We start from the raw sequence: 13227 nt of genomic DNA, 5'->3' as shown, positions 1-13227 counted from the left end.
TTAAAGAAATAAAAAGATTGTATTCTGATAAATGATGTTTTATTTTCACCTGAAAAAGGGTACATTCAGGTTGTTATAGTATCATTAAGTTCAGCTTTTTAATTTATAATTTATGCCATGTCTGTAATGTAAAATCTAGCTAATTTTACTAAAATTCATATAGCAAGAACCGAAGCGTTATTTTTGAAACAACATGCTTACATTTAGCACTCTAATCGGTAAAGGGGTCAGCCGGACTGACTTTATCGCCCCAACTTGCAGCATCGCGCAGCTTGAAAATCTCTGTTCCAAAACTGTCGTTTTATTAAAGCTTTAAACGCTGGTATAACGAATAAACGTTGGAGAGTTTAAAAACACGGTTTTGTTATAGTTGCTCAAGTGGCTATTACTCTTCTGGGGTCATCGACTTTGGGGACAAGGAAAAAAAAACATTCAGCTTTAAAAATATTCTCTTATTGTATTAAATTCTCGTCTCATCTTTAAAAGTTTTTATATACTTGTCTCAATGTCCATCAACAGTATTCTCATGTACAGTTCACAGCCGATTAGACTGTTTGCTTTAAAATAAATTCTGTTATAGCTAAACATATTGGCAGTGTTTTTAGAATACTATGCGTTCTTCCTTCTGTTTTCATCTTCTTTCAATTCTTACTACCACATCGACACTTGGCGATTGAACAAACATTTTAAAAACTTAAGCATGTGTCTACGTTAAGTACTTAAGCCACGTCTATTCACTGTGTATTTTTCCGGAAAATCCATTCTTTATGATTTAAAAAAAAAAACAAAATTTAAATTAGAAATTTCTAGGTTTGCTAGTTTAGATAAACTTGTTGCCTTAATGGCCTAGACTCATGAAGGCTCTTACAGAGTTTTATGTCCTTGAGAAGTAAGTGTGTCATAATCCTGAAGTGCTTAGGCGATATACTTACTTTTACTACAATGTTGTAATTTAGGTGCCTATCAATATGCAAAAATACTTTGTAGTTAATCTCTAAATAATGTGCTTTCAAAGGCGGTTGAATGAGGTCAACGTAGAAACGACAATCCTTAAAAAAAGTCATAAATTATTATAGTATTATTAGCATACCTACACAAAACTTTACTATAAATTGTAAGTATTGACAAGCGTTCAGTAGTAAAGTAAACAACCCGGCGATAGTCGACCGATTCTATTTCTGATTTCCATGTATCACTTTTTCTGAACATAAATATTTCTTATTGAAAATATTCCCATTTGCTCCATTCCGCTCCGTCCCGCTCTATTAGCTGTCCAAATACGTGATACAATGTAGTCCTTCCCCGTTACTGAACTAAAATAAACATAGAATAGGCCTATCAGATGCTTCATAAAAACGGGTCCCCATGTCTATCTGGAACGCTTCCAACGGACGCGTTGTGGCTTTTTATACACGCAACAAATTCGCATCGCGAAGTGTACTTGGTTTTAATTTAGCCATTTTGGCACGTCCCAGCGGAACTGCGGATCATTTGTATTAGAATTCAGATAATATGATTCCAGAACGACGAGTAAATTACGCGAACATCTCGGGACAGCGGTGATTCAGCGAAAATGTTTACAACTTGATGTTTCGGAGTTTACGTATCCTATTGGCTTAATTTCGCTTTGTTTTTTCTTCGTTTCGTTGAGGATCGGCGATTTTTATGCAAATCTGTTTTTATGTCCGGCGATTATTCTCTAGTTAGACAATGATAAGGGGCTTTATTTTTCTTGGGACATGATATTATTATGTACCAATTGGTAAAGTAAGGAAAAAATTCACAAAAATATAAAATGAAAGCATGCTGAAGTAAGACCAACTTTTGACTAAACTGAAGGGAAACATAAACCAGCTTGTCAAGTATCTGAAGCTTTACAAATTGTTTAGAATAACTTGCGCGGACATAAAAATAACAACATTTTTACTGCGCTGTGAAAGTAAGTGCACACAAACTCTCAAATTACTTCATTGACATGCGATGTTTTATACTTCAGTTCCCCAACATGTTTTATGTTCACGGCTTATAGTTCTTTTTAAGATGAGTTTATAGCGAGAGGTTGTGCATAAAAACTGGATGAGATAATTTCAAGTTGATTTACTTTTAAATGTATTGCACAAAATAAGCTAAATATATTCTTGCATTAAATTATCAGTGGGTTCAACACAATAGTCCAGCGGCAGAGGGTTCGAACCCAGATTCCTCGGATCTCGAGTTAGTCCATCCGTCACCGTTCAGCTATTGACGTTTCAAAGTTATATTCATACTTTTAGGCTGAGTTGCACCATCTTACTTTAACTATGACAAACATCAAAAATCTGTCGAATTCCGTAGAAAAAGCACCGGTTATTGTCATTGTTACGGTTAAAATAAGGTGGTGCAACTCAATCTTAAATTAGTGCTACATATTTTCATAATCCAATTATTGATTTTTATCGACATTATTAATCGTTGAAGATCAAATCCAAATCAATCAATTTACATGTTTTGTTATGTCTGCCGAAAATTGATTAGTACTCCGACGATTTCGTAAAAAGTGACGTAACGTGTTTGCCAATTCAAATTAGATTTAAAAGCTGAAAATCTAATTTTACAACTTCAGATTATAACTGAAAACTAATTGGATGTTCGGGGTTAAAGTAATGTGTGTTTAGAGAAGTTATATCTAGATTTTATTGGATAATGGTTTCAACTACCCAATTAATGGTTGATTAGGGTATATCTAAAATAGATAGTTAATCTATTTTAGGTAATATCCAATTAGCTGAAAACCATTGTACTACAATGTACGGACGATGGCATAACTATGTAGTTTGAACATTGTGATACCTACATTATTATAGTTCAACACATTAGAACTAATTCTAGAACCTACAGATCATCATCATCATCACTTTAGACGTCCACTGTTGAACATTAAGGCTGAGCACTTTAACTTTGACAAACGTCAAAATTCTGTCAAACTCAATACAAAAAGCACCGATTATCGTTAAAGTTACCGTTAAAGCTAGGTGGTGCAACTCAGCCTTAGTCTCTCCCAATGAATTCCAGATTGACCGGTTGGTAGTAGCTACAACCTACAGTTAATGACTCTTATTCTGAGTCTTTTTCAGTATCGAATTCAAAATAGTTCTCACATTAATTGTGACTTGTATTATAGCTATTATTCTGTTATAGGTACGATTCTCAAATAGTTAAAATAACTGTATGATGAAAAGCTACGTAAAAAGTAATTGCATACTTGCATTCGCACTAAGCGTGCATAATACTTCGCGAAACGGCTTTCCACTACTTAGCACGTACTTATTTATAATAAACTAGCTTTCCGCCCGCGGCTTCGCCCGCGTGGTTTGTTATTCCAAGTCTGATTCTTTTTTGTTATACCACGTTTTATAGTGACTGACGTTTCATGTCAATTCACACGGGAATGCTGTCGAACGGGATAAAAAGTATCCTATGTCCTTCTCCTGGCTCTAAACTACCTCCCTGACAATTTTCAGCTAAATCGGTTCAGCCGTTCTTGAGTTATAAGTGGAGTAACTAACACGACTTTCTTTTATATATATAGATTAAAAACTTTATTACTTTTACCTGGTGAACCAAACTCATTTTGTTCACGAAATTCCCTGAAAGAAATTATTTTCCTCCTCTAGCTGAGGTAATTTTCATACTTCGTACCCACTTATTACCTTAAGGACTTTTACTTTAAGTCCGCTGATGTGGATGTTTTGTCGTACTTTAATGGCATTATTATATTTCAAGCTATTTGAAGTTTGATAAAGCTATCAGTAAAGAAGGAACGATGGTAGAAGATACAGTAAAGAATTACATTTCCTTAAATTATTATTACGAGCATTAAGGAGAAACAACAAACAAATTTTGTTTGTATTGAAAAGGCTCGGAAACTACTGAACCGATTTGAAAAAATTTCACCATAAGAATCCTATAATATTTCTGACGAACATAGACGTTATAAAGTTCATAATTCAGCTGGTTTGCTACAATAGCTCTCAGGTCATAAAAAAAATAAAGTAAAAATGTTTCATTTTTCCTTGCTAGTTTAATTTTTGGCCTACATTTTATAATTAGAGTGAAACAAGGTTCATTTATATCTAAATGTGCCTATATTTTCTAATTATATTCAAATTTATCAACAGCGGACAAGGCATCCCATGGGCTTTGAAGTTTAAGAACTTAAGCCTGGTAATATTATGCACGAGGTATATTAATTCTAGGTGACGGCCGGTCTCAGAATAAGGCAATCTATTCGACGGAGTTAAGGCATTGGGCGCAGCCAGTGGTTGCCAAACATTTTTGGAAATAGCCCACTTAGGTTTGTAAGCAAAAGCCTACAGTCAAAAAGGTTTTAATGGCAAAGATTGGATATTACAGAGACTTTGCGTGTATCACCGATTTTTAGTACGTATTTGTCGCAGCAGACTATAGAAACTCAGTTTGTATCAATTTATTCGGTTTGCACGTGATTGATTTTAGGTAAAAACTATTATTGCATTTCACATTTTTCTTTGAAAAAAATGGGACGTCGTCGTAACCATAAAAAAACAGATCTTTCATCCAGCTATATAAATGTACTAACGGAGAGAGCGTTAGTAGATGATGAAAATTATGGAAAAGGTAAGTAAAAAAGATCCTATTGGATCGAAGTATACTGCGCTAATGTCAGAAAAATGATATTAAAGGTAACATTACGCAAGAGTGTGCATCAGTGGGGTATAAGAGCCTACATTAGTGGGGCACATAAAAAAGTTTGAAAACTTGTGGACTACGTGAATATGTATGTCTTACTATGAATGGGAAATCGATTCGAGGCGATTATTCAACAGGGAACTCATTACAGTCGAGATTAGCTAATACGTGATTAATCTAAAATGAATTAACACTGGATTAGGCAGGCGGTTAAATCAAATGCTGTCTAGACAGATCGTTTAGTAGTTATTGCAGAAAGGATTTGGAAATGTGAAAAGTGTTTTGGGTGATTTTAATTTTTTTTTATTATGCTTAAGACATTGTTCTATCTATTAATTACTTACATAGGCACTGAGTTAAGCGCTACATATTTTGTCTGGTGTATAAAAGAGTATTTTTAAACTTACCCTATACTTACAGTATTAGGGCTCTTTCCCACGGTGACATCCCGTTTTTTGAAGGAACTGTTTTTGTAAGATCTCGTTTAGTAGCATAGTTTACGGAGATTCGAACCTACTAATTGGCCTACCAAAACCATCAGACTTGTTTTAGTAAATTGAAACAAAGACTTGGTGTATTTTTCAATAACTATATTTACGTATCCCATTTCAATTTTACAATAATAAAACATAATAAAAGAAACATTAACGTGTCACTGTACAGTATAGATTAAAAAGATGATGTCGTGCAAAGAATTGACATTATCTTAAGTGAAAACACAGCCATAGATTAATGCCTAATCATATAATTCTATTTTTTATTTTATAATAAACTAATTAACCCTCAGAAGTACTTGAAAATACGTCCTTAACATAAAACAATTTCTTTTTTTCTAAAAAAAATGCGCTCGATGTCTCACGATTGCCAGAATTTAAAAGTAAATACATACAGTAGCCAGCCAGTACATCAACACATTTCCTAACTCAATCTAGATTTTTTTATCAAAAACATACAGATTAAAATTCATCTAAGAAACAAAATTTTGTAGTAAGTCCATGTTCTGGCAACCATAAATTAAAAAAATAACGAGTTTTTACTATACTTAAAATGTTTAGCCACTGATAAAATATTTTTACGTATAAAATTAGGACATTTTTGTGCACAAAGTAGAAATTAAGGTTTATACACCTTGGTGATATATTTACCAAAGCTTAAGAGGTGACTTTACTGATAAAAGTGATAACATTTTCTTTAAAAAATGACAAAATTTTTGAAAATTATTTAAATTAACCATTAATTTTACATTTGCGTAGGTTATAGAATATAAATGCTTTTCAAAGATTTTTCCGTAAAATGCTTTTAAGGGTAAATGTATGATCACTTAAATCAATAAAGTTTAACCTCTGAAAAATTCTTCAGTGACTAAAAGCGGTGTACAGAATTTTAAGACTATAATCAACTGATTGTACTTATATTCATATGAAAAAAAAATTGAATGTATAGTAAAATTATTTTTGTTCCTCAACCTGCATTACATTGATGCTACTCTAATATATTTATGTTTATTGCTAACAAATAATTTATTTACTTTATACAATGACTAACGTAAAATGTACAAAAAATAACCGATCCTTAACATACATAAATACGGGTGGAAACACAGCAAAGCGTAGTCAATTTTAAATCACAAACACATTTCATAATTACCAAAAAAGAGACCATTTATTCGGAAATATTTTTTAATTTGCAAACCTGCTGCCTTTGTTACGGTTTTTTGCGTGTGCAAAACAGTCTGTCACAGTGCCAGCGAGCACCACTCTCCCCTAAATGTGTGACGTTATTTATGAACGTTCCCCTAACGGTCAAGAGCGAAGATTGACCACAATACGGTCAACTTTTTGTGCGCTGACTGACGCAGGGCTAGAAATTCGTTTGAATTTAGAATTCGAAACAGATGAGAGTAGATTTATTGCTCGTATTTTGTTTTAATTATAAGTAAACTAACAAAAAATAAATCGTCACAGAAAATGGAATGCTTACTCAATTTCAAAGTTGGAAGGGCTTTTTTTTATTTTCTATGGATTGCCGTGGCCACTATCAAGTTTGAAATTGGAATGTAATACTCGCATTGCTGTGTTTCCTCCGTGGAGTTCTATAGGTTGTAGTCTTACATTTTTGTCACGTCATAGTTTTACACATAATTTTTGTGGGTCACATGGATACACTGAATGTGTGAATTATATCTACACTTATTCTAATATCACCAGAGTTTTTCAAACCGATTCTCATAAGCTCGCGGATTTTGATATTTTTGTTAAAGTCCATGAGATGACCACTAAAGCCAACGAGGTACCGCTTACACTTACACCTGTAACAAAATTTGGGGTTAATAAAACGATATCGGATAACAAAATCGTGCTTCAGACGGGGCGGGTGAATTAAAATAATTGCTGTTAAAGCCTTTGTTTTTCAATGATATTTTCTTTGCCTTGGCAATTTTGATGATCAAAGACTATTTCTTGCTAAAGGATTAAACACTGGTAGAAATACGATTGAGTTTAGAAACAACATTATAAATAAAGCATTTTTCCGCGGCTCCGCTCTTTCGTGGTTAACGGTACGTGACAGAAAAACTTTATGTTATCCAAATTATAATATCAAAATGTTAACTATCATTGTAATAGCTTCGTAATTTTATAAAATTTATAAAAGATACATAAAGAAAGAAAAAAAAGATGAAGTGTTATTTACAAGAATTAAAACTTAACGAAGAAAATATTTTTTTAAGGAACTGGCACACAGCCGACGATAGCGTGGCGTGAACACATTAAAACGCGTCAGGCTTGCCAAGTATGGAAATGTACCTTTAAGAATCGTCATTAAAGGTCAAGTGACTCGTATTATTGATAGGGTTGCTCAAATAAAATTACTTTTATAAAAGTGCTGTACAATGGTGAGACGTATAAAGATAGGCTTTTAGTTCTGAAAGTGTATTTTTTAGCCTTCCGTGTGCATGTACTGTCATTCATGTACTTTCATCTAATTTTAAAATGAGCATGTGATTTAAGAAAAGTAGGTTTTACTCAATACCTGCACTATTTGTTGAATTCAACGCTTCGAGTATCTTACGTATAGAATCAGCCGAATCGTTACTCTTATAAGTACGAATAACATCGTCATCGTTAACGACATTGGTAACGATAGTGGTACGTGTTTCGAGATCTACATCGTTCGTGTCGTCAGATTTATTACGTGATTCGGTTTCGTTGCTAGCCTGGAATACTGATGGAAAAAATAAAAATAGGTGACATTCAAGATAGCCATTCACGTCAAGAAACAAATTAATCAATGTTATTATATTTTAGGTGGGTGTCGTTTATTTTTACGAATAAGGTTACTTCAAGATCATATTTTTTTTATAACTAGCTTTTTATTTCCTTTTTAATGATTCTTTTTATCTCACATTTTTTTGTACTTTAATAACATTGTATGAATGAGAAATACATAAAAAACCTCTCATTATACCTATAGATAAAAATTTAAATACTAGCAGTTAACTAGGTCTGTAAGAATCTGCAATGCCAAATAATTCTGTTAAAATGTAGATAATATTGGGATGACCGAGCATTTAGTGTATATTACACGCGGTGGCAATGAGAGTGATGAGGGTGTAAAACAGACACTTTACAGGAAATACCTGCACTTTTCGTGAAATTCAACTCTTCGAGTCCCTTATCAGCTGACATACTGATTTTAATAACGATTTTGCTGATGTTTGTTTTATTGTTTACATCGTTGTCGACATCAGATTCGTATACGGATACGTTGCTAGGCTGAAAGACTGATGAAAATTTTAAAATAGACAATATTTTTAAAGATAGTCATTTTAAGCGTATAAACGTATTTTGGGTATTTGAAGTTTAATTATATTTTATTTTAAAGGCTTTATTTTTAAAATTCTCAACATAATTTTATTTTAGGCCAGATTCGACCAAACTTTTATCCGAGTAAACCCCTGGTGTAACTGGCACATTGACAGTTTCAGTACCTATGGGAAATATGTCAAAATGACAAGTTCATTCTGAGATTAATATTTACTCTTGTTTGGTGGAATCCACCCTAAATCAAAGATATGTTTGAGATATTAAATTGAGTTTGTTAGGGTTAATACCTGCACTATTTGTGAAGTTCAAATCTTCGAGACTTTTAAGTGCCGAGTCGTCTGAAATACTGATTTTAATAATAATTTTGTTGATGTCTATTTCTCCGAAGTCGTCAGATTTATATGATTCGGTAACGTTGCTTTGCTGAAAGGCTGATTAGGTTTTTAATTACAGAGAAAAATTGTGAATAAAATGAACTCGTTTTAGAATGAAATTATTTTTGCTCACAAACTGACATCAGTAGCTGCATACATTTTAGTTTTGCAAAACTAGCGACAAAGCTGTTAACGAAAAATTGAGTTAAAATTTTACTACCTGCACCCTTTGTGGAGTTTAATGCTTCAAGTCCCTCGAGTATAGAGTCAGCTGATATTCTGATCTTAATAACGATATCTTTGATGCGTATTTTAAGGTTTATATACGTTGTATTTTCAGATTTATAAGATTCGGATACGTTGCTAGGCTGAAAGACTGATGCAATTTTTTTAAAATTAAAATATTTTATTCACAAAATAAATATTTGAGTACATTTTTATTAATTTAAATGCTCGTGAATTCCAAATGAGCAAATTTTTCTTGTTGCATAAGCTTATGTATAAACGAAACAGTGTTTGAAACAAAAATAAGTGATTAAATAATACCTTTTGTAGAGTTCAACGCTTCGAGGCCCTTAATCAAAGAGTCAGCTGACAAACTAATTTTGATTAAGATTTTCTTTATGTCTAAATCACTGAGGTCGTCAGGTTCATTTACAGATAAGTTGCTATGCTGAAATACTGATGTTAAAATTCAAATTAAAGTAAAACAAATAATAGTATTGAGCGCGCGAGCGAAGCCGCGGGCATAAGCTAATGAAGTATTGTTAAAATCAAGAGCAAGAAACTTGTTTAATTACGTTTATGTTTTGTTCAAGTTTAATTAGGTTCTAAAGATAAGGGCATTACTCTTTACCTTATTGTGCTCTAACATTTTCAAAAGGTTATTTTGTGATTACCTACTAGAACTTCTGCTCTGAGTGATCTAGTGCCCATTTTTACCATCAATCCCTAAGTCTTAAGTGACCCCTATGGTAACACTTATCAGGCATTTTGTTTTCATAGGGGTCACTTAAAAATTAGGGATTGACGGTGAAAACGGGCATAAGAATATTAATACAATTTTTTAGGATTTTTGAGTGATTTAAAAATATCACGAAAGAAAATTTTATCCTAAGAACATGCACCTTAGAACTACAAACAAAACGAATATAAAAATGTCCAAACTCACCTTTATTACTCGTAACGTATTTCGACATTTGCGTCTGTGAGTGCACGGTGATGATCGCGACCACGTCTCGTATCACCGGAGGCGCGACGACCATTTTCGCTTCGCACTTGACGCGTAAAGCACCGCTAGCAGTGGTGGGCACGCGCACTCTGAGCACGCGCCATGACCGCCTCAGCCCCCCCGCTAGGGAGGGACTCAGCTCGGTTTTCTGCCATGGTTCTGGCTGGAAGGGAGAAGAAGAATAAGAAATGACGCCATTTTGAAATCAAAAGAGCGTAATCTGAGCACGCGCCATGACCGCCTCAGCCCCCCCGCTAGGGAGGGGGTTAGCTCTGTCTTCTGCCATGGTTCTGGCTGGAAGGAAGAAGAAGAATATGCAAAACGTTGTCGTCATCGGACTAATTAGCATTGACAGGCCGCCAAAGCCAAGTTCGCTGAAAACAGTTTAATGAAATAAAGTTTCAGTTTACTTAAAATTATAAGAGTTTCAATCGGACTTAAGCAAGTGTCCTTGTTGTGAATGTAGCTTAATTAATGTAACTAATAGACATTTATTGCACCACATAGTTCTACTAAACACAATGTATCAAAACTGGATTCTGAGAAAAACCCTCTGTGTCTGTCTATTTTGCATTTTTGTGCAACTTTGTCCAACTATGCAAGACTAAAAAAGGCCCGCTTTTAGATACCTACGGAAATAATTAAATATTTTCCATGGACGTTGCCAGTCCTTTGTTAACCTCTATGTACCAATTTTAATAACTTTTCAGAGGAGTGGCCGTGTTTGAATGAGCATAAAGACTCTTCATTATTGAGTTTTGCTTCTCTACCTATTTCTGCTCAAAAAATAAAACACAGGGATATTAATTTTACTTGAAAATGACAAAGGACACAAGGACAGCGCTAATCATTGAAACTGTTTTGTTTACACAAAAGATCTGTTATTTACCTAATAACTAGATGCAAGGGAGAGTTTCCATTATTTTGCAGTCAAATTGTTTTAGTTTGACTGATATGAATACTCGTACTTGCACTACTACTACTCGTACTAACAAAATCAACGACTATATTTCTTGACACATAAGAGCGACTTTTGCTATTCAATTAGAACACTGTGCTGTTACAGTACTTTTGAAACTCATAAAAAATTAAAAGCACCCAATAAAACATTAATTCACTTAACTTTCCATAATCTTAGAAACCATTGTTTCCATAATAATGGTTGCGTTAAATGTGCTCGTTCCTTTTATTTTTAGAAGCCTGTAAAATGCCAATTTTCTTTAAGTATTATTTATTTTAATGCTTTTTCTTTATTAACATTTAATTCACTGCAGGAAATTAACAACGTGAATTATGTATCTAGTTTGCTTATCAGTGATTAAATTTGTATCAGATAAATGAAAAAAATGCTTTCCATTTTGATGTTCTTATTGTTATGAAATTAAATTAATAAAATTGACTTTGCTCGTATTATTTTACAAACTCCTTTACTAACTTATAATATTAATAACAAATTAATACAATTTATGCTGTATTTTGTATACAAATTCTGTTTAGTTCAGAGCTAGAAAAAATTGTTTTAGTAGTCTAGCAATTTATTGTTGTAAACATTAAAGTTAAAATTATACTATTGGTGACTTTCCATTGTTAGTCTAAAGCATCTGATTACATAGTTTCAAGGACTTTTCCTCTGTCATAAACACCCTATATACTTAGCTGTATGAATGTCACAACATTAACCCCAAAATATCACCCTAAGTGTACAGGATCTTCAAGCAAACTGCAATTACGCGTAAATATTTTAAGGTGTAGGAAGAGGAATAAAGGAGAGGTATTTTGGCGAAATATACCGGGTGTTTTAAAAGGCCATTAGGGAAGATTTAAAGAGAACCTCCACTGCTTAAAGTCGCTTAACAATGAAAGTACTAATGGCAAACAAAGCAAACGTACCCAGCACAAAGGCGGCGGCCAAACTATTCACGTTATATATCAAAATACCGACATTGTTATAACTTTCTTAAATGACATTAGCTACGACCAAAGTCGGGACGACATATATCACAAAGTTAAATACGAACGTCTAGATTAGAGTATATTGATGATTTAATGTCAATTCGTTTGAAATGCACGATTTACGAACGATTATGGTTTCAACTACCTAGGTACTCGCTGATTGTTGCCTAGAGCTGTCATAATGGCAATGATGGTGTCAAATCTGACAAGATTTGACGAGCACACTAACGCGATAGATAAGTAAATACGTAACGTAATTTATGAGTGAGTAAAAAACGTTGGAATGTCAAACTGAATGCAAAATGTTTTAATCAAATTACAATAAACGTTTATGATATGATATGAATTCTCAATATGTAAGTAATTAAGATTAAGCCGAGTATCCAACAGTATTTAAACCGTCCGTCCATTGAAATTGCATAACCCAATATCGTCCGTCCATTCCCGTGTTTATACGAAGACCTTAATTATCCGATAATATGACTGCTTTAAACTCGCAACATCAATTTAAATGTATGTGTAGTTGTCCAGAAAACTCGCCGTATTTTATTTTTATTTAGTATTTCTGTACATTTTGGTGAATGGTGTCTAGCTGAGGAGCTTCGGATGAGAAAATGGAATGCCATTTAGCTGATTCAATCACACTAATGAATAGTAATCCAGGCAAATTGGAATCCTGTATTCAATTACTAGCATGAGAGGGGAGACGCGAGTGCATTGTCGGCACCGCGAGAATTAGGCTGAGGGAATACAAACTGGGTAGGCAAGATTAGCCATTATCCTTAGAGGTATTATGTCCTGAGTTTGTGACGCAATTGTAGATATAGTGAGTAGGGTAGAATCATGGTATGATTTAGAATTTAACGATTTTATCGAAATACTAAAAAAAAGAACATTTAATTCATTATTTACTTCAAAAATGAAACGAAACGTGAACGGAGTTGCGATATTCTAAGCCTAAAAAACATTTAAGACTTTTTGCAGAGAAATAAGAATGCTAATAGAATTTTCACGCAAAAATTGTTATTATTAAGACCTTGTACGTAATATTGTGCAATTTATTAAAATTCTAAATAAGGAAACTATCCTGAATGTTCATTATTAGTAGGCGTGCAAAAGCTATAAAAGCGAAGCTCTA

At 33.4% G+C, this 13227-nt stretch overlaps 1 protein-coding gene across 1 annotated transcript in view; it reads right to left on the bottom strand.

Moving 5' to 3' along the window:
- Nucleotides 1-5290: 5290 nt before the first annotated feature.
- LOC135074611 (uncharacterized) overlaps nucleotides 5291-13227 on the bottom strand; it is a 57760-nt gene continuing 49823 nt past the window's right edge. The window contains exons 5-6 of the mRNA XM_063968968.1: nucleotides 10077-10299; nucleotides 5291-7015 (exon numbers count right to left, since the gene is read on the bottom strand). Of these exons, the coding sequence (XP_063825038.1) occupies nucleotides 6933-7015; nucleotides 10077-10299 (306 nt within the window). The 3' untranslated portion in view covers nucleotides 5291-6932. The remainder of the gene's footprint in view (nucleotides 7016-10076; nucleotides 10300-13227) is intronic.

Source organism: Ostrinia nubilalis, chromosome 9 (genome assembly GCF_963855985.1).
Source record: "Ostrinia nubilalis chromosome 9, ilOstNubi1.1, whole genome shotgun sequence".
Lineage (NCBI taxonomy): Eukaryota > Metazoa > Arthropoda > Insecta > Lepidoptera > Crambidae > Ostrinia > Ostrinia nubilalis.
Note: the sequence above shows the minus strand (reverse complement) of the source record. Positions and strands in the feature narration are given on the sequence as shown.